Genomic DNA, 25,237 nt, shown 5'->3' with positions numbered 1-25,237 from the left:
CTAAAAAAAAAACTTAAAAAAAATTAAATATCACAGATGCCTCTCTTGTGAACTTCTGGTTAAACACCATTAACCCGGTCCTACCCTATCATTTTATAAAAGAAACTGAAGCCCACAGAGGTCAAATGACTTGTCACACTCACTCATGGCAGAGCTAGGGCTATATCCTCAGGCCACGTGACTTCTGGGGTGTATGTGTAGGTATGTGTGTTATCAATCCCAACAAGTTAAAGGCTATCTGAAAATGATTGTTATTAATGGTCTATAATTTTATTTTTCCTCCAACTGTTCTCCCTAGTATAATTTATGGATAAGACATATTAGTGTTAAAAACATCCACATTTGGACCAAACAGTTTGTATGCTGTAGTCACTAAAAACATTTGCCTTATGAGATAAATTGAATACATCTGGATCAAATTATTATCTATTCAAGTATGTCTTAATAATATGAATGCTTGATTATATACTTAGTTTTAACGGCATACAAAATTTTTTTTTAAGGGGTGTCACTGTGTTACCCATGCTGGCGTCTAACTCTGGGCTCAAGTGATCCTCCTGTCCAGCCTCCCAAGTAGCTGCCACTACAGCTGCATGCCACTGCATCGAGTCAGAGCCCACTTAAAAATATTACTTTGATGAATTTTTATCATCTATAATCTCTTTCACTCTCCAATCCCTGGCAATCTAGCTTCTTCCATAAATTATCATTGACAATGCTTTGGAGAAAGTCATAATTAACCTTCAAATTCAAAAACCTTTGTCCAGTGTTAACCTTCCTCAGCCTCTCTAAGGCGTTTGGCACTACGAACCAAATTCTACTTACTTTACTCTTCCTGCCTGGGCTTCGGAGAAACTACATCCTTCCACTTTCTCTTACCTCCTATTATTTCCTAGCCTCCTTTAGCAGCTCTTCTTCAATGGCCCATACTTAAATGTTGGAATCCCTAGAGATCTCTTTCCCTCTTTCTCACTCCATACATCCACCTTGTGTAATATGAACCACTCTATGGCTTCAATGACAGTCTCTAGGCTAATCTCAAATGTGTGCCTCCAATGAAGGATGCTCCTTGAAATTCAGGCCCATATAGCCGACTCTCACACACGCATGTTAACCCAAAGTGTCAGAAATTGACTTTTAAGTCTGTCCTCCTTTTGCTTGATGCTAAAGTCACCCATGGCCAAAATTTGGCAAGTCATTCTAGATTCCCTTCTTCTTCCACATCCTTCACATCCAATCAGTATCCACATCTTGCAGGGTTCCTGTTGGCTCACATTCTAAACTTCTTTCCATTCTCAACTGGGCCTTGGCTCTAGCCCAGGACCATTTTAAGAACTACACATAAAACACGTTTTATAACAGCAATAATCCATGTTCATTGTATTACCACCCATAAGCCCAGGGTTTTGGCATGTATCCTTCTTAGAGTACTTCTGTGATCTATGAAGAGGATAAAGGTGAAGAGTCCATGGATTTAAAGTAATATATGATTTGGTTTCAAATTCTAGCTGTACCACTTCCTATCTAGATAACCTTAGTATTAAAACCATAGTTGTTATTACCCCCTAAAAATATAGCACTATACCATTCACTGATTTGTAACTTCTTTTCTCACATAGTAACATGTTACAAATCTCTTCAATGTGAAGATACGCATCTGTACATTTTCATAGTATTTCGCTGTATAGATATGCCATGACATATTTAACTAGGCACCTCTATTCTTTTGAATTATCTCTAATTTTGGTTAGTGTAAGAAAATGGCAATGAACATAACTATAAATATTTGCATGCGTATGCTATTACTCTCTTTGGAGGAATTTCTGAGTCCAGTGAAGTGCATGGTTTTCAGGACTTTGCCACATGCCACTGTTCTCTGGAAGGATTCTACCAATTTATATACTCCCATCAATAAGGAAATTACCTACCATCTCCTACCTACCCTCCAGTCTTACAATCCCTCAATCTTTCCCTCACCTTTCAGCAATTCCCTGTGATGCACAGAATAGAAAATTTGCTCGCTTGCTTTCTCTCGGCGTACCCCTGCTTCCCCTCTGCCCCTGTCTCTCTATGCACCTGAGTGGCCAGTTAGTATGACCTGATTTTCTCTCCAAACATTTCAAATATCCCCACTTAAATGTCTAATACACATCACACTCAACAGGTCCTAAATTGAAATCATGACATTGAAAGCAATACCGTCCTTCCAATTTCTCAGGCCAAAAACCAGAGTCATTTTTGACCTCTTTTGTTCTCCTACATTATTTCCATCAGGAAATCTCAACAGCTCTAATTTCAAAAAAAAAAAAAAAAATCTAGAATCAAACCATTTCTCCACTTTCCAGTGTAGATACCGTGGTCTGAACCACCATAATCTCTCACTTGGATTACAAGAACCTCCCAAATGATCTCCCTATTTCTCTTTGCTCCCTTATGTCTATTCTCAACACAACAGCCTAAGGGATCATTTTAAAACATAGTATAGATTTTCAAGTCTTTGCTTCAAACCCCCATTTCACTCAAAGTAAATCCAAATTTCTAATGATGGTCTGACTACAAGGCCCTATGCGATCTCGAGCCACTGCCCCCGACCTCATTTCATATTACCGTTCCCTCTGTTGGCTTCACTCCAGCTGCATTCAATTCTTAAGGTAAGTTCCTGTCTTAAGGCTTTTGCAGACTACTCTTTCTGCCTGGAATGAGTTTTCTAAGATATACATGCAGCTCAAATCCCTGCCCTTCTTCATGTCTTTGCTTAAATGAATAAATATACAGACTATCTCAACTTAATAGTGCAAGGGGATCTCCTTCCCAATTCCCTTTTGTCTGTCATTTTTGTAAGGCCGGTTGCCTTGCCGGGAGCTTGGACGCACACCCCCCACCCCCTTTCAAAAGCTCAGGCAAGCCCGGACGAGCTCAGGGAAGCTCAAACATGCTCAGGTATGTTCCCTTCTCCCATGCTCACACAGCCTGGCCTTCCCTTAAAGAACCCAATATGCAAACAAGGTCTTGTAACCCTAGCCTCTTGTCAACCAATAGCAGTCAAGCCTTATTGACCAATAGCAGTTGAGTCTTAACAACCAATAGCAGCCGAGTCTTAACAACCAATAGCAGCCGAGTAATTCCAACCAACAACAAGCCAAGTCGTAGATGAAGGCTTGTAACTTTACCCAATAGCAGTCCTGCTCTCCCACAACCAATCGAGCTATTTCACTCCCTACAAAACCCCATGCCTGAGAGGAGTCTGCGCGACTTCTCCGGCCCCTCCTGTTGGACCGCAGAACCTCACGCGGGAGCCTGAATAAACCCTTTGCATTGGATCTTCTTGTGCTGGCCTCAGTTTCTTCATTTTAAACTCGGCGAGAACAAACCTTACAGTTTTTATTAATTTTGGGGGATAAACAACATACTAACAAATTATATGATTTACTTCCTAGATTTACTTTTATTTATAGAATTTAATCTCTAGAAGAGCAGTGATCTGTATGTTTTGTCCAATAATTTAAATTTCAAGTGCCCAACAGTAGGCACACAGTAGACACATATCAAGTAACTGTTGAACAAATGAAAAAAATACCCCCAGGCAAATTCATGCCCTATAGTTTCCTATTGCATATTTAAATGATTTGGAGGCGGGTCAAGAAAGTACAGCAACTAGACAGAATGAAGGAGGGGGCGTGGCTTATAGCAAAGCCGACGATCCATGTTCCATCCAAGGGGAACAGCTGCTACTCAAATCCAGTCAATTGCTACCCTGCTGGAAAGCAGGCCCTTTACTGCCAGAAGATGAGGGATGCCCCGACACCCATTTGTCATTAAGATGGTGGTTCAAACTTTCACATTAAATCTCTTAGTTTTAGAATTCTGGCAGTTGTCAGTTGGAAACAACATACAAAACACTCTTATTACATAGTGACTAACCACATAGCCACAGTATTTGAACTTAGCTTGCACTTCCACTTGTTCTGGAATTGTTTTCTGTATATATTTACTCTCCCTAATAAAACAACATAAATTTTATTTAAATTTTAGATATTGATTAGAATTTTTTTTTTTTTTTTGAGATGAAGTCTCACTCTGTCACCCAAACTGGAGTACAGTGGCGTGATCTCAGCTCACTGCAATCTCTGCCTCCCCAGTTCAAGCAATTCTCCTGCCTTAGCTTCCCAAGTAGCTGGATTACAGATGCGCACCACCATACCCATCTAATTTTTATATTTTTAGTAGAGACGAGGTTTCACTGTCTTGGCCAGGCTGGAGATTAGAATTTTTCTACCAAAATGACAGGCCAAATGGGCCTCCGCCATGGGCTGTGATGTCAGAAAGCTTCCACTGCAGGTTAGATGGCTCTTCTCTAGTGATACCTGAACAACACTGATTTGGTTTTCACATCTCAGCTTAACTCCCCAGTGAAGCCTCTCTAATGCTTACTTCCTGTTTTGTAGATGACGGTGTCCTTGTTAGGCTTCAATCACATACCCCTGAACTACACCCCTTCTACATCTCTTCTCCTGGCTCCTTGAGGGTGAGCACCCAAGTCCCTGACTCCATGGGAACACCTAACATAAAGTGGGGGACTAGCACCAAGGTGGTAGTAGCGTTTTGTTATATCAGCAACTGAATTTCACATAAGAAAAAGAAAACAAAACTCAAAGATGCGAAGTTACAGCTAATTTGTGATGAAACTGGTATTTAAATCCCAATCTTCAAAATGACATTGAGTTTTTAAATAGTACAGAAATCATTCTCAGACCAGATCATGTCTAACTCTGCCACAGTACAAACTAAGGAAGTTCATGCTTTTCTTTATGTAAATGACAAAATTGCTGAAATAGTCCATCTCCAAAAAGTAAACATTTCATTTTTTTCTAAATATTTATTATTAATAAGGTACACCACAAATATTTCCTTAAGTAGATCCTGAGCCTCAGAGTATCACGACTAAATGCTCTATAAAAAGACAAGGCTATAAAGTTACTTAAGTTAATATAAATGAGAAGGGCTACAAAACAGATTTTATTCACACATTTACAATGGCCTTAGAGGTAATAGAACATTCTAAAGTTAACCGAAAATGATAACCTAAATGCTTTTTAAAAGCCTTTAGGATAATATCAAGGCTTTTCTCAAAAAAATAAGCATTATTTACAATTTCTTTTTGTTTTTAAAAATATTTAAGACTTGATTTAAAATTTGTTACAATGCCAAGAAGGTATTATTTTTTAAGAGTGAGAGCTATAAGTAAATCCAAAAGAAAAACTTTGTTTTTATGGTTACTGGATTCAAAAGCAGGTCAAAACCAAAAATTCAAAGGCTGATAACTGCATTTTCACATTATTCCACAAGATGTCAGCATGTAACTGGACAACTTCAACAGTGGTGGTAGTAGGGAGGAGGTGGGTTCACTCAAATAGAACAATAGAAACCCTTTTATTTCATGATCTTACGCTACAGCTTTGGTAACTCACTTCATAAACGTATACATAGCCATGTATATTTTATTACTGTAAACCCAGTTCTTAATATATTCTTACAGTAGTTTGTAAATACAGATATTTAGATATTTATTTTTTGAAATGCCTTAATTTTTTTCTTTCCAATTTAGCTCTCAAAATTCTTCTGATCAAATTAAGAACCTTCAAATACTTATTAAAGCCCAGGAATAATCCTCGGCACAACACAAACATTAACCTATTTGTCTATTTGGATTATTTTTCCCCATTGTACAGATAAAAAAAATTAGAAAAAAGGTCAATGGTTCACATGGGATTATTTACTCACTATAGATTATATATTCAGTAGGTGACTAGAGTCTCTGCAGGAGAGGGAGAGGGGTGTGTGTGTGTGTGTGTGTGTGTGTGTGCAGTCTTGTCTTGATATCTTCCTTTGTTTCCCACTAACAACTCACATGCTGAGTCACCAACACCTGATCAACTGTCAATACTGATCATTAGCAGCAGTAGTAGGAAGATATAGTTACTAACGTCTTTCACTTACAAGTAGCACCACAGCCTAGTAAGTGGTAGAAAGTCATACTATGAAAACATCAAATAAAAAACATTGGTATTAAAATAATGCTTAAAATCTGAATAAATACATATCTCCCCTGTTATCTTACATCATTTGCACTCTTATCTTGCTTTTCATATTTTTCTCGGTCATAAGCCATTTTCTTCAGCAATTTCTTCATGGCTCTTTTGTCCTTTTTGTGATTTCCCGAGTTTTGCTCCCTCACTTGGTTTACAATAAACTTGGGAATCTATAGAGAGAAGGAATTAAGCTTAGAGAGGGAAAAGAAATAGCACCATTTTAAACGACAGAAAAAAAAACCGTATTTCATAAATTTCAAAAGGAGTCAAGAGTTTCTTTTTTTGATAAGACTGCCATTTTAACTATTCATTAAATCTGTGAAAAGAAAATGCTTCATATTATTCACTTACCAGGTGTACAGAGCATCCACGTGGTGTAATTTACCACCCACTGTGGAAGGTTCTAAAAGAGGCTTTGTGAAGTTCAAGGACATAGTGGCCGTCTTCCATGCCAGACTGGAGACCCCCTGAGGTGACGAGCAGTAGAAGCCACCACCTCCGCGGGTCTTTCCTTTTGCAGCCTCCTACCTACAGTCCTGCTAGCTAACCTAAAGCCCCCTCCTAATAACCAGCTAGCTGCTGCTGTCACGAGAGAAAGAACTACTCCCCAAGAAACAAGAGCTGATAGGTAGCTAGCAAAAAGCCAGGACAAATTTATCCTAAGAAATCACATTAGCAAACACAAAATATTTTCAGGTATCAAAAGGTAACCATGACGTAATGTGGGCATTTCGAACATTGATATTTAATAAAAGGACATTAAATTTTTATTTTAAAAAATCTGAAATATCAGTTGTCTTTTTATAAAAATAAAGCAATATGAAAATAAAGACTTCAGGATCTAAATATCATTACTCTGTCTTTTTAACAAATTAATGTTCGGAGGTTCCTCAAACAAGAGATTGAAATATTCAATATCATAATTTTGCTTGGAATTCCTTTAGATCATTTTTTCTAAATGCTTCTAAGATGCCTTTCTGAAAAATTATAAATTTCTCTGGAAAATGAGCACCTAATCAATGAAGCCTCTCATCCACTACCATGCTCTGATAAGCTGTCAAAACAAGCTCAAAATAAGTGTGAAACAGAGGAAACCATTTTTAAAGATGTTCTCAGCAATAAGCATGTACCCCTTTAAATAAAGGGTCTATGAAAAATAACTGAAAAATCTGAAACCAAGACTGCATGGGCTTTTGAAAATACAACAGGCCAAAGCTGGGTGCAGTGGCTCATGCCTGTAATCCCAGCACCTTGGGAGGCTGAGGAGGGTGGATAACCTGAGGTCAGGAGTTCGAGACCAGCCTGACCAACATGGTGAAACCCCATCTCTACTTAAAAAAAAAAAAAGAAAGAAAACCACAAAAATTAGCCAGGTATAGTGGCAGGCACCTGTAATCCCAGCTACTCAAGAGGCTGAGGCAGGAGAATAGCTTGAACCTGGGAGGCAGAGGTTACAGTGAGCTGAGATCATGCCATTGCACTCTAGCCTGGGAGACAGAGTAAGACTCTGTCTCCAAAAAAAAAAAAAAAAAAACAAACACCACAGGTCTAAACCCTGAGAAATGGGAAAATGGGCAGAAATAAAAGTACTTCTTACAAGGTACATTTTGACAAAATTTAAAAACAGAAATTCACAGGGCCCTCCCCACCTATAGGAATAAATTGTCTTTACTATTTTCTGTACTCATGAATTTAAAATGTAATTTAATAAAGCTAATAACAAATATGCAATGTGTTTTTTAAACCACTAAGAACAAAGTATATAATACATACTTACTGTCCACAGAAGTTTTTGATAACTAATCAATAAGTGCATGGTATTTGCTGTCCCAGCTGCCATTGCAAACTCTCGCTGTTCACTGGACTTCAACCCCAATGCATGACACATAAAGAGATTCGGGGCCATGACCATTGCTACATTCATGACTGTCATTTTATTTTTTTCTTTATTATCTATTACTCTTTGGAGAAATTCAAGAAGGGCCTGAAACAGAAATGACTCTTTGAGATTTGTGTCACATATGAAGATAAAAGATGAAAGCACTGTGGCATATAAAATTTTTATTTCATTAAAAAAACACGTTGTGTATAAGCACAGTTCAGCTAATCACATCTAACAGGCCCTGTTACCAATGCTTCTCCAGTTGGTTGATGCTCCCTGAGATGGAAGTTTGCTTCTACGAAGGACCATGGCACTGGGGAATGAAGCAGAGATGGCACATAGCTGAACTAGGGAGCAGAGAGAGGAGTGGGGAAGTGTCAGACCTCTGGCCTATGGGAGTCATGAAGAGCTGAAAAGTTAAAACATCATACAAACATTGGCTTATTTCAGAAAGTGTTGCACTTTCCTATGTTGAGATTTTTAAAAATCCCCTCAAAAAGGGTCATTCCACTTCAGTTTCATTTGCTTTAAGGCAATTAATATCTGGCTGATGTGGAACCTATAAAGAAGGAGCCAGGCACTGGGCACGGTGGTGCACACCTGTAGTCCCAGATCCCTAGGAGGCTGAAGTGGGAGGATCATCCAAGTCTAGGAGTCTGAGTTCAGCCTAGGCAACAGAGAGAAACCCAGAGAAAGAAAAGAAAAGAGAGAAAGAAAAAAAGAGAGAGAGAGAGAGGGGCAGGGCAGAACAGAACATTGTGGTGGTAAATGAGGAGAGACCAAAGAGAATCTTTTTTTTTTTTTTTTTGAGACTGGGTCTCACTCTGTTGCCCAGGCCAGCATGCAGTGGTAGATTGTAGCTCACTACAGCCTCAAACTCCTGGGCTCAAGAGATTCTCCTGTCTCAGCCTCCAGAGTAGCTGGGACCTCAGGTGCAAGCCACCATGCCTGGCTAATATTTTTGATTTTTCATAGAGACAAAGTCTTGCTATGTTGCCGAGGTTGGCCTTGAACTCTTGAGTTCAAGAAATACTTCCACCTCATCCTCCCAAAGAGCTAGGATTACAGGCGTAAGCCACTACACCCAGCTAAGAATTTTTTTAAATGAATGAAAAGGAACTTTTCATCAGGACGGGTTAGGTTATGCTCAGCCCGATGCCACGTACGTCCACATCTATTGCAGACACTCGTTGTCCTCTGAACCTATCTTCCCCAAAAGTCAAAGGCAGCTGAGGTCACCCTACTCTAACAGGGCTTACGGTTTCAGATTTTTCTCTTGCCTTCTTAATTTGTTCTAGAAAAACAGCAAGCATAACTGTACAGGTATTCAATGTTCTCTATGAATGAGGCAGTTTATGAAGCACATTAGAGAGATTGCTTAATCCTAACTTGGAGACTGACACTGTAATTACCCCCATTTTACAGATGAGAAAACAACGTTTGGAGAATGTAAGTAACTTCCTGGTGGTCATACAGCTAGCAGATCATTGAGAAAGAATTTAATTACAGGTCTATCTGGTTTTTGTTTCTAAATTCTTAACTACTTACTGAAAGCACCATTTTTTCATAGTTAGCCTAAAATCCCCACCCTTAAAAGGCCAAATACACTATACTAAAATAGAAAAAGAAAAAAAAAGTATCTATCTTTCAAAGAATTTGAGGAAAAGAAATTCCTCTAAGTGCTAACAGGTTGCTCTTGAATCAAGTTTAGCTGCTATATAGACCTTGAAAATTTGAAACAAATTAAGGACAGAGCTTTAATATCTAACAATGAGATTTATGTATCTAATTTCTAGTACAGTGCTCAGGAAGTTAAATTGTAATCCAAGCATAAAGTTATATAAATCAACATGTTCTCAAATGAGGACAAAAGATTAATTGGTGAAGTTTGGAAAAAATATTTAATTTTGTTCCACAGAGAGCGGAATAATTGTTCAGGGGCCAGTATATCTTCTTCTTTATTAGCATAAATTACAAAGATTAGGTGATAAACCATTTTAATTGTGGTGTGCATAGGCAATAACGTTATTCAAAATATTACCATCAGAATACTAGAGAATAAGAGAGAGAGTTAATATAAAATTAACGAGATGCTAGCCTAGCACTTGCTGAAGGAACTGCAGTATCTTCTATCTGAACCTTAAGAATTTCCCCTTTATATACATTTTTTTATTTCAATAGTTTTTGGGATATAGGTAGTTTTTTGGTGACATGGGGAAGTTCTTTTGTGGTAATTTCTAAGATTTTGGTGCACTTGTCACCTGAGGAGTGTACAATGTACCCCATATGCAGTCTTTTCTCTCTCACCCTTCTCCTACCCTTCCCCTCAGGTCCCAAAGCCCAGTGTATCATTCTTATGCCTTTGTATCCTCATAGCTCAGCTCCTACTTATAAGTGAGAACCTGCAATATTTGGTTTCCCGTTCCTGCGTTACTTCACTTAGAATAATGGCTTCTGGTTCCATCCAAGTTGTTGCAAAGGCCATTATTTCATTCTGTTTTAAGGCTGAGTAGTATTACGTGGGGGGTGTGTATGTGTGTGTGTGTGTGTGTGTGTGTGTGTGTGTGTGTGTGTGTGTGTGTGTGTGTATTACGTTTTCTTTATACACTCATTGACAACTTACCCTGTTTCAAAAAGTATTTACTTTATCACCGGCCTGGTGGTATCAATGTATCACTGGACTCACTCTCTGAAAACCCAGGTTTGAATCCTAGCACATTTACTTATTAGCTAGGCGTGATCTTAGAGTAAATCTTTCTATACCTCTCTCTTTAAAGTTTTCTTATTTGTAAAATGGTAATACTTATCTCTCAGCCTGAAAGGCAAGACAATGTATACAATGAGCTTCTTAAAACTACAAAAAAGATAATGTCAATAATCATATTAACATGGATCCCCTCTTGCTATCTGAAAATCAGTCTTCACTATTGCTCCAAGTCAAAGGTAGTGTCATCATTGGTGCAAATGCACCATAATTCAAAGTAAAACAAGAAAAAGAAAAAGCTGTGGTTAAGCCACTTGCCCAAACACACCTGTCACTTTACTATCACGCCAAGACGAGGTATTGACCATGATGCCTCTTAATCTTAGACTTGCTGGAGCAGTATTCCACACAAGTCATGCACATGATTCTGTCCTTCAAATGACAACTAAAGGCATGTTGCTAGCACTGGAAAAGTTGGAGAATTTTGCATTAGGATTCCCGAAATTATATTGCAGTGAAGTTTCCCTTCCCTTTTACAGAACTGAATTGATGGCTTATTCTTTGCACATACGGCATTCATGTTCCAATGTCCTATTATTGAAGTTCTAGTTTGAAACCTTCAGCAGAGCAGGCTAATTAAGTCACTAAAGCTTAAGTAAACATGTAAAATTACTTGTTTGCATCTCCAGTTTTTCACCAAAAATAGTACTTCCAACCCACTTAATTATAAAACTATGTTTCCAATAGCCTCATACACAAAAAGTAAGAACTAGCCTATAATTTTTTAAATATTTTTTAACAATTTTTAAAAGGACATGCCTGGGACTTTGAGGGCAAAGTCCGAAGAAGAGTTCTAGATTAGCCATACCCAAAGCAGCCATATTGAATTGAGAGCTTCCTCCCATAACTACTTGAACTCATTTGAACGTAGGGATACTTTAAGGAAATCATATGTTTTCCAATATCCACTGCACACTGGTCACTGATAGGGCTGTCACCCAGAGATGTGGCAAGAGAAAGTCAATGAGTAAGAAAAAGATGTTCTTCCCTATTTCTGAGTAGTTGAAGCCTTGTGTCAGGAGCATTGCTGACAAGCAGAGGACATGTTGGATTATCAGCCCCACTTCGTCCTGAGCCCTATGTCCCTGTCTCAGCCACAATCTCCACACACTTACACAGCATCCCTGGGCACATATTGTTTGAATATAACCCTTTCTGAGTTGACCTCTGTCTCAAAAGCAAATTGAAACAAAATCTAATGCTGCCTCCTGGGTTATTCATTTGAAACAAAAGGCTTTTTTTCTGACTTAGGAAAGGGAATAACCCTTTGGAAGTTCTCCTGTAGCGGATGTAGCATTTTACCTCCAGTAATCCCTCTAAGCTGCTTCATCAAGAACAGCTGAGTATTAACACTCATTCCAAGGGCATTAAAGAACTATCACTCATGCAGTTACAATTCAAGGAGTTTTAATGAATTACAGGGAAAGAATTCCAAGGTGTACCTACTAGTGAATTTGTTTTCTTAACTTGAAAGTTCTTGTCGTGAGATTTTATTTTAAATAGAAAAAAATGAATTACTACTACATGCTTATTAAATACAACTTGAAACATGCAAAAAATAAAAATAAGAAGGAGAAAAAAACTGAAAAGCACCCACGTTTCCATTAACCAACGACCCTCGATCATCTGGTTTGGAAGAAGAAATATTTGAAGGCAAGGGCAAAACTTCAGATGATACTTTTACTAAGTTAATTTTTTTCCTTTTTCTTCTATAAGAGTTTATGATTAAACCTTTTACAACTACTCTATAAACTTCTGCTGTTAAGGAAAACAAATCAGTATGGAAAAATCCCCTGATTATAAAAGCTTCTGACAACACTTATAATAGATGGTATTAAGTCATATAAACATTAGACCAAATCACTTCAAAATGATAATATAAATCAGAAACTCAGGATAAATCCTTAGAGAAATAAATAGAATTTGTTTGAGTTGGTCTATCTTTTGGCTAACAAATGTATCAAATCACCATTATGACTTATTCCAAAATCCACCATTTTGAACTACAAACTGTAAGATCTTTAGGTAGTAGTGGGTTACATCTGATGAGGCTTAACATTTTTGTTTTAAACATTTATATTTTACCTTACTACTACAACATGCTTATTAAATACAACTCAAAACATGCAAAAAATAAAATAAGGAGGAAAAAACTAAAAACCACCCATGTTTCCATTAACCAACAAACCTCGATCATCTGGTTTGGAAGAAGAAATATTATAGTGAAAATTTAAAAAAAAAAAGCTTAATAACATGAGTAACAAAACAACCTCATAAAGAGTTAAAGACTTTTACCCTCTGTCCTTAAAAGTGGGCTTTTTCTTTATAGACTTTTATGAACATATCCAAGATACACATCGTACTGTTTTGCCACAAACAATGAAAAATTACTGTGCTTAGTTCTAAGGGATATTTAATGTAAATTAATGGAGCTGACCTTCAGCGTGTCCCTGTTTGCATCAGGTAGGAGGATGACAAGAAGGTTCAAGGCCTGTAGTTGCTGATTCTTGGTTGGAAGATCTGCAGACAGATTAAATAAATCTGAACTCTTTTTTTTACTGAACATTTTCCTTTACTTTCTTTTTTCACTTTTGAAGAAAAAAGTTATTTGGCATAAACATTACTGTAAAATGTAAGACACAACGACTGAGCAGCAAGCCTTGTTGAGAGTGTGTTTGTGGGAGATCAGCAGAAGCAGCTGCTGTTAGGAGCTTCCTCTCTCTCAGAATGCTCACTTCCAACTGTGATCATATGACGGGCGGCCTTATGTTTGCAGACACACAACAGTGCTTTGGAAATAATTTTAACTTCTGCGTGATAATTATTCCCCAATGAAAAGACATAGAGGATTGGACCTTCCATGATATGGTATCAGGGTGCGTCTGTAACAGTGAAGTTTGTTTCTTTTAATGGCGAGTGAACAAATGCATGGTAAGAGTCCATTAATTCCAACAGGAATATGTAAAATAGGGCCTGGAACACAATAGGTGCTTATACATACCTGTGGAATAAATTAGAAAACCAAGCAGCAATTAAACAGTCTAAGAGGTGATTATCATTGATGCTATCATTTTTAGCAGCCCTTACCCCATTTAAGTAATACTCATGGATATTTAGAATCATTCCAGCATTTCTTTTTCAGCAATAAATTTGGTCCTTTAATCCATATCCAAGAAATGTATGCAACATAGCACAATTTAAACATTAAGAAGTATTTCCTGGGAGGCTGAGGCGGGTGGATCACGAGGTCAAGAGATCGAGACCATCCTGGTCAACATGGTGAAACCCCGTCTCTACTAAAAATACAAAAAATTAGCTGGGCATGGTGGCACGTGCCTGTAATCCCAGCTACTCAGGAGGCTGAGGCAGGAGAATTGCCTGAACCCAGGAGGCGGAGGTTGCGGTGAGCCAAGATCGCGCCATTGCACTCCAGCCTGGGTAACAAGAGCGAAACTCCGTCTCAAAAAAAAAAAAAAAAAAAAAAAAGAAGTATTTCCAACAGAAGGTGATTTATTCTGTTTAAAGAAGAAATATGTTAAGAAAAAATACTTAAAACAGAAGATGATTTCAGTTCCATCTCTCCTAGAAATTCTGAAGAAATGTCATGATACAAGATGACTCATGAAACCATCTCAATATTTTACGCTTTAAGAATAGCCTGGCACAGTTCTGGCTGAAACTAGCTCACCATAATTTTTTTTTTTTTTTTTTTTTTTGAGTCGGGTCTCACTCTGTCTCCCAGGCTGGAGTGCAGTAGTGCGATCTGAGCCCACTGCAACCTCCACCTCCTGGGTTCAAGCAATTCTCCGCGTCAGCCTCCCTGGTAGTGGGAATCACAGGTGCAAACCACTACACCTGGCTAATTTTTGTATTTTCAGTAGAGATGGGGTTTCACCATGTTGGCCAGGCTGGTCTCAAACTTCTGACCTCAAGTGATTCGCCCACCTCAGCCTCCCAAAGTTCTGGGAGCTCACCATAATTATTAATAGTGCCCCTCTTTCACTCTTATAAGCGTCCCCATTTAAAAGATAAAGATACGGTTACTTGAATGCAGTGATGGCATTTTTACTTTTTTCGTGGCCTCTAGGCATAAAATGGATAATTAGGCCAGTAGCTAAACCTTATAAGATCTGGGCTCACTGGAAAATCGAGAGCTATCAGAGAGACATTAATGTGTAGCTTGCTCAAGACAACAAAAAGACAGTAAGTACATAAGAAGCAGCTTGTGACTTTCCACCAATGAGGCAGCAAAATGCTTTGCTCCACGTTTCTGCATGACAGCCTCAGAATTTAATTTTTCAAGAAATGCTCACAGACCCTACCACTTCTCCTTGTGCTTTTATGATAACTGTTAATCCACAGCTTCTCTAGTAAGTGTTGCTTTTAACACTTGGCCAGAAAACTGTATCAGAGATCTCATGTGACTCATTCTATTATAAGAGAAACGTGAAGTTTCCAGGTTTTAACACTGAAATATATTGTATTGCTTAAATGTCATGCAATTAATCTGTACCCAAAGAGAACATTCTGTTATCTGTTTATTCAGAAATGCATATTTATAAGAGAAAATGAAAACAATGCATGGCATCTGAGCACCCGCTGACATCAGTGAGTCAATATGTCCACCCAAATATGTCTGGTTACGTTCTTTGTGATGCCAAATGTCATTAAAACAATGAACATAGATGGCACCAGCAGAAGGACTGCTTCAAAGAGGGATAGCACTTACTCTGGACAGCCTGAAAGGCTTTGAGATATTGCACAGTGAGCAATGGCTGGGGCAACTCCCGAATGAAGAGCTTCAACAGGCTGGCGGCATCATGCTGTTTGACACTTTCCCAGTTAAAAGTCCCTTCATAAAACTTTGCTTCTAGTTCTTGGCAAAGATTCTGATAGGCACAGAAAAAAAAAAAAGAAGAAGAAGAAGCTGTAAGTGCATTTTTTTTCTTGCTGAGAATGTGATACATTTTCTACTTTCAAGAGATTCTACTCTTTAGACAAGACAAATCAAACTAGCAAAAGTCAATACTTCTTTTACTCAGAAAAACTACTCCTCTCTTCTAATCCAAATGTACTTTACCAATAAAAAACTGTACCTAAGGCCAAAAAACAATTTATTCTTTTTAACTGTTAAGGCCAAAAAACCCCCCAAATTTATAGTTTTTCCTGGACATTCCACAAACTTTGAGTAATAAAGTTTTAATTAAGAGATTGGTGAAAATAATTGTTCCATTTGGGGGCTTCACCCACATATTATAAATCTTCATTCAATGAAGAAAAAAATCACTAAAAAAGAAGTCTACGTTTTAAATTATTTAGAAGTATATTACGTAACAAAATACATAATCAATCTCTGGGTCTAAAACAGAAGACTACCTCTGATTAGTCACTTCTGGGAAATGGAAAACTCAATTCTATAGCAAACAAGTCATAAAAATACATCAACATACCTGTCTTTAATGCACAGCCATCCTGCTGCCAGCTGCGGAAAACAGTCCGAATCCATGCAGAATTAGAAATACCTAGTTCACTTACCTCAGAACTCTACGAAGTTTGTCAGGTAAATTATTACTAATAAATTGAGTTTTGTAATTACTATTTTTTGTATGCTTCTTTACTATAACATACATAAATCTGATCATGTTAGAAACCATCCCAACTTTCTGTCACTTTCTTCTATTACATGAAACCATTATCCCAAAGCATGTTCTTTGTTTTCTTTTAAGGCAAATTACATATTCTCTTCCTAACACAAGGACCATTCTCTACCCTCAGTTATTTTTGTAATTGATGAAATATGTGAAGGGGAGTGGGCAAAGACAGGGAAAGAAATAGGGAGGAGAAAAGAGAGAGGGAGAAAAGAAGGGAGGAGGAAGATAAAAAAGAGGGAGGGAGGAAAAGATAGAAAAAGGGAATGAGAGGGAGGGAAGGAAGAGGAGGGGGACAGGAGGGAAAGAATGAGGGAGTACAGGACAGCAGAGGAAGAGCCAGAAGAGAGAGGTGGAAAGAATAGAGGAAGAGGGAGAGAGAATAGTACAGGGAAATTTGGTGGGGCCAGGGAGAAAAGAGACAACCAAAATTTTTGCATATTATCCTTTAAATTATTTATAATGGACCAGCTGCTGCATAATTTGGCATATGACAACAGGCTGGGTTGAAGAGTTGAGCCAGCTGAATCCACTTAATTGGTCTTCTTAGAAATTACACTTAGTTAAACTTGTCCTTCTGCCAGCCTTCTCCTTGCAAAGTAAAATCTGCATTATATTCACTATTCTGTACCAAAGTCGATGTATTTTTGCCTCCTGTGAGTTGGCCATCACAGTCTGCTAGTGAGGACCCAAGTGCTTTGAATGGTGAATTGGGAAGGTCTATCTTGCCGATATGGGTAATATGAGTTTGTGTTACCTGTTTCTGAGGAATTATATCTATGTTAGAGAATGTACTTAACAGAACTCATCTCAGAATCACACAATGTCCATGACTGACTAGTGGTGAACGTGCCGTAGGTGTTAGTAAATGAAGTGAGATGATGACAAGTTATCAAACTTACACACACCACCACAGTTTCAGGATCCTCTATGTACCAGACACCAAACCCAGGGGACACAAGAGGAAAATTATGATTAGGATGTATCAGGCTACTCGAATCCAATTAAAATGAGATCACTGTGTAGTAAGAGCCAAGGAGGCCGAAACTGGTGTCCTAAATCGAGGCAACTTATCAAAATAAGCAGGTGATGCAAACTGTGGAATGCATAAAGAGTAATTCCAATCCTGGCAACACCACAGCCCATTAGTCACAGGCCAGGACAGTCTGCACTCCCCAAGAAACACTTGGTCCTGATCCAGCTCTAAAGATTTCATAAAGAATGGGCTTATGAAAATGAAGAGAGATTATCTCTCTTCTGTCCTATTTTCACTTAGATTTTCAAATTCAGGAAGACAATGTATTGGATGTGGGCAGTGGTTACTTGTGCTATCTCAGTGCAGAGTGAAAGGTAAATTTGGAAGATAGGGTAAAAGTGATAGTTAATGGCTGCTTTCCAGATACAGCTACAATTCCAAATATGAGTCCCCTTTACATTTCAAATCCCCCTGAGCAGATATGTACTGTGCATCCTCTGTAGGGTAATTCCATCTTTATCATGCATTCATTGGAAACTTTATGCCCCAGAGCCAAAATGAGGCACAAAGATGACAGCAGGAGTATACATGGTACCCCGGGATAGTAGAAAGGAAATGCCATCCAGAGAAGGAAAAAGGAGGGCTCAAATTAGGAAGTCTGGAAATTATTCTTCCAGCCAGACTCAGGATACCCTGGTGCAGTAAGGCAGGCAACTGTGTGAATCAGGATGGTAGATGAGAGTGTCTCATCTGGCCCGCTCACTAAGACTAATTATGCATAGGATGTCAAGGCCACCCATCTGCTGAAGTCTATGATCTTGCTCTTTTTTTTTTTTTTCTTTTTAAGAAACAGGGTCTTACTGCTCTGTCACCCAGGCTGGAGTGCAGTGGGGCAATGATGGCTCACTGCCATGTGGAACTCCTGGGTTCAGGCAATCCTTCCTGCTCAGTTTCCAGAGTAGCTAGGACTCCAGGTGTGTGCCACAACACCTGGCTAATTTTTTAAATTATTTTTTGTAGAGACACGGTCTCACTTTGTTGCCCAGGCTGGTCTTGAATTCCTGACCTCAACCAATCATCCCACCTTGGCCTCCTAAAGTGCTGGGATTACAGGCATAAACCACCACGCCTGGCCCTGACTTTTGTAAACTCAATTGCTACTACTCATCCTGACTAAATCTATCACAACTACTCCCACCCTATTAATATTTTAGCTCATCACATTCTCTTGTCATAGCATTATTATAGGTAATATGGTGATTTTGAAAAAAACAAAACTTAGCAAAAACCAGAAGGGACTGTAGAAACACTAAACAGAGTGGTAAAAGGTTTTACTGTTTTATTTTATCTACTTTACTAAAAATGGAAAAAAGGGGTGGAGAGGACATGTTAGCTTTTAAAATGCAGAAGTATAAATAAACAATAAAATGTTTACAATAGTAGAACCCAGAGATTACCTTGATTCTAGTGGCAGCTCCAGGGATTCGTAAGAGGCCTTCAGTTTCCAAACCTCCCTCTTCAATCCGAGAAATCAGCTGTGCATAAACAGAGAAACATTCTGATTTTGATATTTGTAACAGGTACAATTCCAAATTTAACGTATGTTTCACATATAAATGAAACTGATTACAATGACAAGTAAACTGAATGTTACGAGGTTTTGAATGCTATTGTACTACCACTATCTTTCAAAACAATAAGTCCAGAAATTTCAGTTATAATTTAGAAAAAGTTGGGCCTTATTCTACTTTGTAACAAAAGTGTGGAATTTTACACAACAGCTGTAGTACTCCTAACAGAAAATAAAGATGTTCACTGTTTAAAAGCAACTAAGAACATCTATTTATTCTGCTTTTCCAGAAACCTACATTCTGCAATCAAATAAATCGTATGAAATTCTAGCATTTGCATATTTACATCTCATTTTTAGCTTGTTCCAAGAAAGAATTATTTACGACATGCAGAAAAAAAACTGTTTGCAAATATTCATTTATAAGCCTTTGGTGTTAAACAATGGAAAATGTCCTTGCATATGGCCTCTAAGTCATACCTGATGCCCAGTGAATACACTGATCTAACTCCAGATTCCCACAAGAAAGGTTTCATTTAAAAAAAAAAAAAAAAAAAACCCTCAAAAATAAGACTAATGGAGAAATTACAATAACTATTGGAGGCTAAGAAGAAGAAAAAAGAGTGGTCAGATTCTTGGCAAAGTGATCTTCTTGGAGGAGGCATTCCCTGAGCAGTAGTACACAAAGGCTTTATAGAACATATTTTGCTATTTTAAGAAAATCAGTTTTCATGTCCTCAGTTTAAATATAAGGCATTTCCTAGTATCGTATAGGTTTTCCTCCACAGCACCCACTCTCATTTCACAATTGCCTTCTCTACTTTATAAAAGACAGACCTATTCTTCACTCATCCACAATCTGACTATAATATTCTCTGCATGCCCTAAGGCGTAACATCTTCTAGAGTATCAAAAGAATGTAAACAAATGTTTTTCAGGGAAGCCTCCTTTAATGATTAAACAAGGCTCTATAAAATACCTAGAGCTTACTGTTTTTCCCTTGCACATAAAAGTGTCTGTTAGGAGCAAAGCCTGGCATCATAAATGAGGTCTTTTGAACTTTGTCTTGATATTCTGAAGTTAGATATATAGTAGCATGTGGACATTGGAAGAGATGTCAACTTTTCTTTAAAGACTTCACCTCTTCTATTCCTGGGTTATATGGTGGCCAAAGAATGCACTGATATTGAGGAAGTTTGATAACCACTAAACGTGGTAGTCTCAAAATTCTCCTAAGGATTTGTTATTAGGAAAAGAGAAGCATCTTTGATCAGTCAAAGCAGTGCAGGATTTTTTAAAATTCTACTGGAATATTTTCTAAAACCACATTTTTCAAGTAACACTGGATAAAAACCCATAGCAAAAATTTTAGGCGAAGTATTTTAGATCAGATGGGTATTACTCAAAACAAAGCACTTAAAACCAAATTTAACCAATATTCAACGTATAGCCAATTTTCATTTCATTTCATCTTATAAAAGGTTTGAAACATTTCCATGTCCTATTAACAAAAAATAAAATTGCATGCTAGCTGCTGGAGCAAATTAGTTTTCAGCAATATATGCCTTTCACTTTCATTAAATACACAGGAAAAAGTGATTGTGACTTCTAAATAACTGAATGAGCGTAATTTCTGCATTTTAATATTTGAGTCCTTTTTATTACTAAGGCGAAAACCACAGCACCCAATAGAGTTATATCTTCAGAAGGAATGCCATGTGTTTTCTTATATGTCTCACTCTGAAAATAATATTTTTAGCTACCATTGTATTGCATTATTAAAATATAAATGATAATACTTTATAGCTTTCCTTTTATTATCAGGATTAAAAATAGAGATGAAAAATAACTATATTGATCCATACATTTCATTTTAATAATGCTGTTTTTACTAATTTATCTATGTTCTGTAATTTATCAATAATTTTCATAGCATTTCTCAAAATATATATTACATACTTATGTGAACTGAAAAATGAAACAAAAATACAGACTCTTTGACACAAAGTATGGCTGAGTTGGTCGATTCATTTGACAGTGAAAACAGTAGATTCGATAATTAGGTTATAGGGCAGATTTCTTTCATAGATTAAAATTAACAATATTTCTATTTCCCCCACCCTTCTGAGAATACAAGGTTTAACAATGTACCTCTGAGCAAAATAATGAAATAACAGATACAGGTTCATAGATATTAAACAAGCTTTGTTAGTGCCCTTTTTTGTTATATAAGCTCAAAAATTAAATTATAGTCCTCTAAAGACTGGTAATGAATCTTCTTGCAAATCAGTCATTTTTAATTTTTTCCATTTTACAAAATTGAGATCAGACCTAATTGTCAGCTGATAAATCAAAACTTTTTTGTGATAAATCACCGTGATTTTTTTGCTTATAATTCACAGGGGATGCAAACAGATGAGTGTTATCTACAAGCAAACTTTTTATATGCTCCTTTGTTTTTTATAGAAACAAAAATACTTTAGGGCCATTGTCCAATCCTTCAAACAGATAGACAGCTAGTCTGTAGAATGTTAAGGAACCAAAAGCAAAAAATAACCAACTAAAAAAATAAAAAAATAAAACTTCAAAAGAAAATGACAAAGGGGGATTTTTCTTAATAGACTGGATGCAATCCTCAGAATGATCACATGGCATCATTAAACCTCCAAGAAAATTGAAGCTTACTGTATTTCTGTGGTATGATGGTGACTTTTCTGTGTCAATTTGTCTAGGCTATAGTACCTACATGTTCAGTCAAATGCCAGTCTACATGTTGCAGTGACAGATTTTTTTTTTTTTAATTGTAACAGTAGACTTTGAGTAATGACAATTATTATTGTCATTATTATTATATACTCTCTATCATATGGTAGGCCTCATCCAATCAGTTGAAGGCCTAAAAGATTTTGGTTTCCCAAAGAAGCAGCAATTCCGCTCAAGATTGCAACAAAGAAACACTGCCTAAGTTTCCAGCCTGCAAATGTTGAACTCAAGATGGTAGCATCAACTCTTGCCTGTGCTTCAGGTCCACTAGCCTGATCTACATGTTTCAGACTCGTGAGCCCCACAATTGCGTAAGCCAACTTTAAAAAATAAATCTCATCTCAATCTAAATATATTCTATTGGTTCTGTTTCTTTGGAGAACTTTGACTAATACTGCAGGAAAGGATGCTGCTGAGATTCCTGCTTTGTATAGGCTTTGGTGTATGTAAATTGCAACTGTTACTGACAGAAGAATTTGAATATGTAGCCTGTATTTGTCAGCCTCCTCTTGTTAATCACAGGTACTGCTGACAGCTCTCCATAGATACGTGGTCTGCACACTGTGGCTAGCAGAGGCTAATGGGTGAGATAAACTGTGTAGAACAAAGTTTGTCAGGAGAAATAATGAGATGCAGGTTTGAATGTAGTGGTAGACATGAGCGGAAAAAGCACCAAACGTTAGTAGGGAAGACAGGGAATTGACTGGTTTGGAAGAGAGGAAGAATAAGCGCCAACTACATTAAGCCTTAGTACTGGATGAGTTTGCTGAGCCAATTAACTGCAAATCAATTTCTACTGTTCCAAAAAATTTCAGAAACAGTGATATTCCCAGGCTGCAAAGAATCCACAGCTTGGGTAGTGCACAACTGAGTTGACCTGTCTTCCTCACTGTGCATTCCCTAGCTTTTCTCAATTGTAATCTGTGTTGCTGAACAATGATGGCTCAAAGGTTGGATGGAAATTTTTATACTGCCACAGATAATCCCCTTATGAATAATTGAGTGTTGACTACACAAGTGACTTAATAGTTTAGCAATCATTTTCTAATTCTACTTTATGGTTTCTTTGCCTACTTTGGAAATAGGCACTGGTAAATTAAATTGGACATCCTCACTGTAAATAGAAAAGCTTAGGAAATATACAGAGGCATGAAATATTCATGAGGATGCAATTCCCTAGAAATTTATAAGCAGTTCCCACTCCTATGTATTATAGAATTGAAATCTCAATTATACAAAGCCAGCTAATATAAGACAGGAAAAGATGCCAGGTAATCACAGTTACAGTAATAACACAGAAAGCATCACCATGAATATAAAACTTATGAGCCCTTGAAACAAATTTGCTTCCTGAAGAGAAAATCAAAGTACAAAACATGACAGTATATCAATTGGAAAACTATATTATAATAATATGAATACAAAAAACCATTATTAGCTTAAGTATGTTCTCTCTATGCTGACCAATCCAAGCCTACTTACTTTTTGAAAGATCAAGGGTATTCGAGTTCCTGGTACTTTCCTCTGATCTTGTTCTAACAACACTGTCAGTGGAACACAAAAAAGACCAGAATCTGCAAGAAAAAAATGAAATTTCCTCACTTTTATCAATCTATAAAATATTAATATAAAAATGTTAAAGCATAAGATTTCTGACACTGTCAATTAGACAACTATTCATTGAGCACTTACTAAGCGAATGACAGCATCTCAACATTAGATATATGCTGGCCAATAGTAAAATCCTGGTCCTGCCTTATAGAGCAATGCAGCAAAGAAAGACAACTAAACAAATGATTGCAAATAATTACCAACATAATTAGAAAAGTGCAAACTGCTGCATAAGAGAGACAGAGTGCTAGGAGAACATGCAAAATATCCAAATAATTTACTAAATGTGATCAAATTAAAAATTCTTACTTAAAAGCAAATATTGGCCAGGTGCAGTGGCTTACGTCTGCAATCCCAGCACTTTGGGAAGCCAAGGTGGGAGGATTGCTTGCGCCCAGGAGTTCAATACTAGCCTAAGCCTGGGCAACATAGTGAGACTCTATCTCTATGAAAAATTAAAAAAAAAAAAAATTAGTCAGGCTCCTATAGTCTCAGCTACTTGGGAGGCTGAGGCTGGAGGACAGCTTGAGCCTGGGAAGTTGAGGCTGCAGTGAACCATGAGTGCACCACTGCACTCTAGCCTCAGTGACAGACCTATCATCTTTTTTTTTTTACATCACCAAAAAAAGCAAGTATCATTCATCTTTTCCATATTAAATAGACAATGAACATTTTACAATACAGCAAAATATAAATGCTTTCTGAAAAATCAGACGAGATTATGATCTTGTTCTACAAATGTTTCTCTTTAGAAACTAGATACTTGCTATTCTTAAATTTAAATGTGTAGTTGTATATACTCAGAAATAGCTCCAGAAATAAATGACAGCTAATAATTTACAATTTTTCCAAATTAAAATCATATGCCTTGAGTCTGCTATGAACATGGCTTCTTCCAGCACCTCCACCCTGCCTCATCACTGAGTGGACCGTTAGCACCAAAGTGATAACTTTTTCCTTCATGACATACATCACCATGGAAATGAAAATCATCTGTGAACATGAAAAAGGGGATTATCTTGTGGCATAAGAACAGACACTGGAGACTGTGACACTTAATGGAGATGCGATTCAAAAGAACGCCGGTAACCCAGCAAATAACGTTTTAGTTTGGGAATTCAGAAAAGATGAAATCTGAAGAATGCCAAGGGTATAGGGTATTACATAAAATCAGTATCTTGGATAAGACAAACAGGTATTAAATAAAGATGGGAAGAAATTCTATTAACAGTGATAGCCTTGATATAAACAACTTAATATTTCTTTGCCAGGATGCAATTCTAAAACATAACATTAACCAAAAAAAACCTCTCTGAGCCACTTTAAAAATCCTGGGCACTGACCCACAACTATTCAAATTGTATTTCTATTTTATTTTGGAGAAGGCTTTGTGATAAGCTTCTCAGAAAGCATCTTAAATCTTCATTATCCATAATGGACTTATGAAAAAACAGAGCACCATTTAACTCAGAAATTCACCATCCTAGGCTTTAAGCTAAAGCACTCAAAGGAACTAGGCATAGAATGAGGTCTTCTGGGGCCCAGCATGACAGAGGGCCAGAAGGGAAGGTACACTTCAGTCCTACAGAATAATTGACTCTAAAACCTAAATCAGGTGAATACTTGTCTTTGTGAATGTTACCATAGCAATTCAGTAATCCTCATTCTTGGTTTCTCTTTAGGAGATACCTCTAAGGTGAAACAATGGGACAAAGTTTCCTAAACAGTAAAGCTTCGTCAACAGAGAGTTATGTGGATTTCATGACCAATAAATTACTGGAGAAACAATAACTGAGGAGGTGTCTGTTTTCTATTATATTATAAAAAATTGTTTATTTAATGGGTAAAGCAAGGTACTTACAAAAAAAAAAAATCACGCCACATTTCCATGATGAGTACAGTCTAGTGGCATTGCTGTGTCACGATGGTGTTAT

General features: G+C 37.3%; 1 protein-coding gene across 3 annotated transcripts in view; it reads right to left on the bottom strand.

The window, feature by feature from the left end:
• Positions 1-25,237, bottom strand: part of ARHGAP18 (Rho GTPase activating protein 18) — a 193,862-nt gene that overhangs the window by 16,461 nt on the left and 152,164 nt on the right. For all 3 annotated transcript variants that reach the window (XM_064360705.1, XM_064360703.1, XM_064360704.1), the window contains exons 7-12: positions 23,175-23,266; positions 18,817-18,894; positions 15,465-15,624; positions 13,173-13,255; positions 7,867-8,073; positions 6,119-6,259 (exon numbers count right to left, since the gene is read on the bottom strand). In XM_064360705.1, the coding sequence (XP_064216775.1) occupies positions 6,119-6,259; positions 7,867-8,073; positions 13,173-13,255; positions 15,465-15,624; positions 18,817-18,894; positions 23,175-23,266 (761 nt within the window). The remainder of the gene's footprint in view (positions 1-6,118; positions 6,260-7,866; positions 8,074-13,172; positions 13,256-15,464; positions 15,625-18,816; positions 18,895-23,174; positions 23,267-25,237) is intronic.

The sequence above is a fragment of the Aotus nancymaae genome, unplaced genomic scaffold (assembly GCF_030222135.1).
Source record: "Aotus nancymaae isolate 86718 unplaced genomic scaffold, 86718_ANA_hifiasm-v0.15.2.pri h1tg000040l, whole genome shotgun sequence".
Taxonomy (NCBI): domain Eukaryota; kingdom Metazoa; phylum Chordata; class Mammalia; order Primates; family Aotidae; genus Aotus; species Aotus nancymaae.
This window is presented reverse-complemented; position numbering and strand designations above follow the sequence as displayed.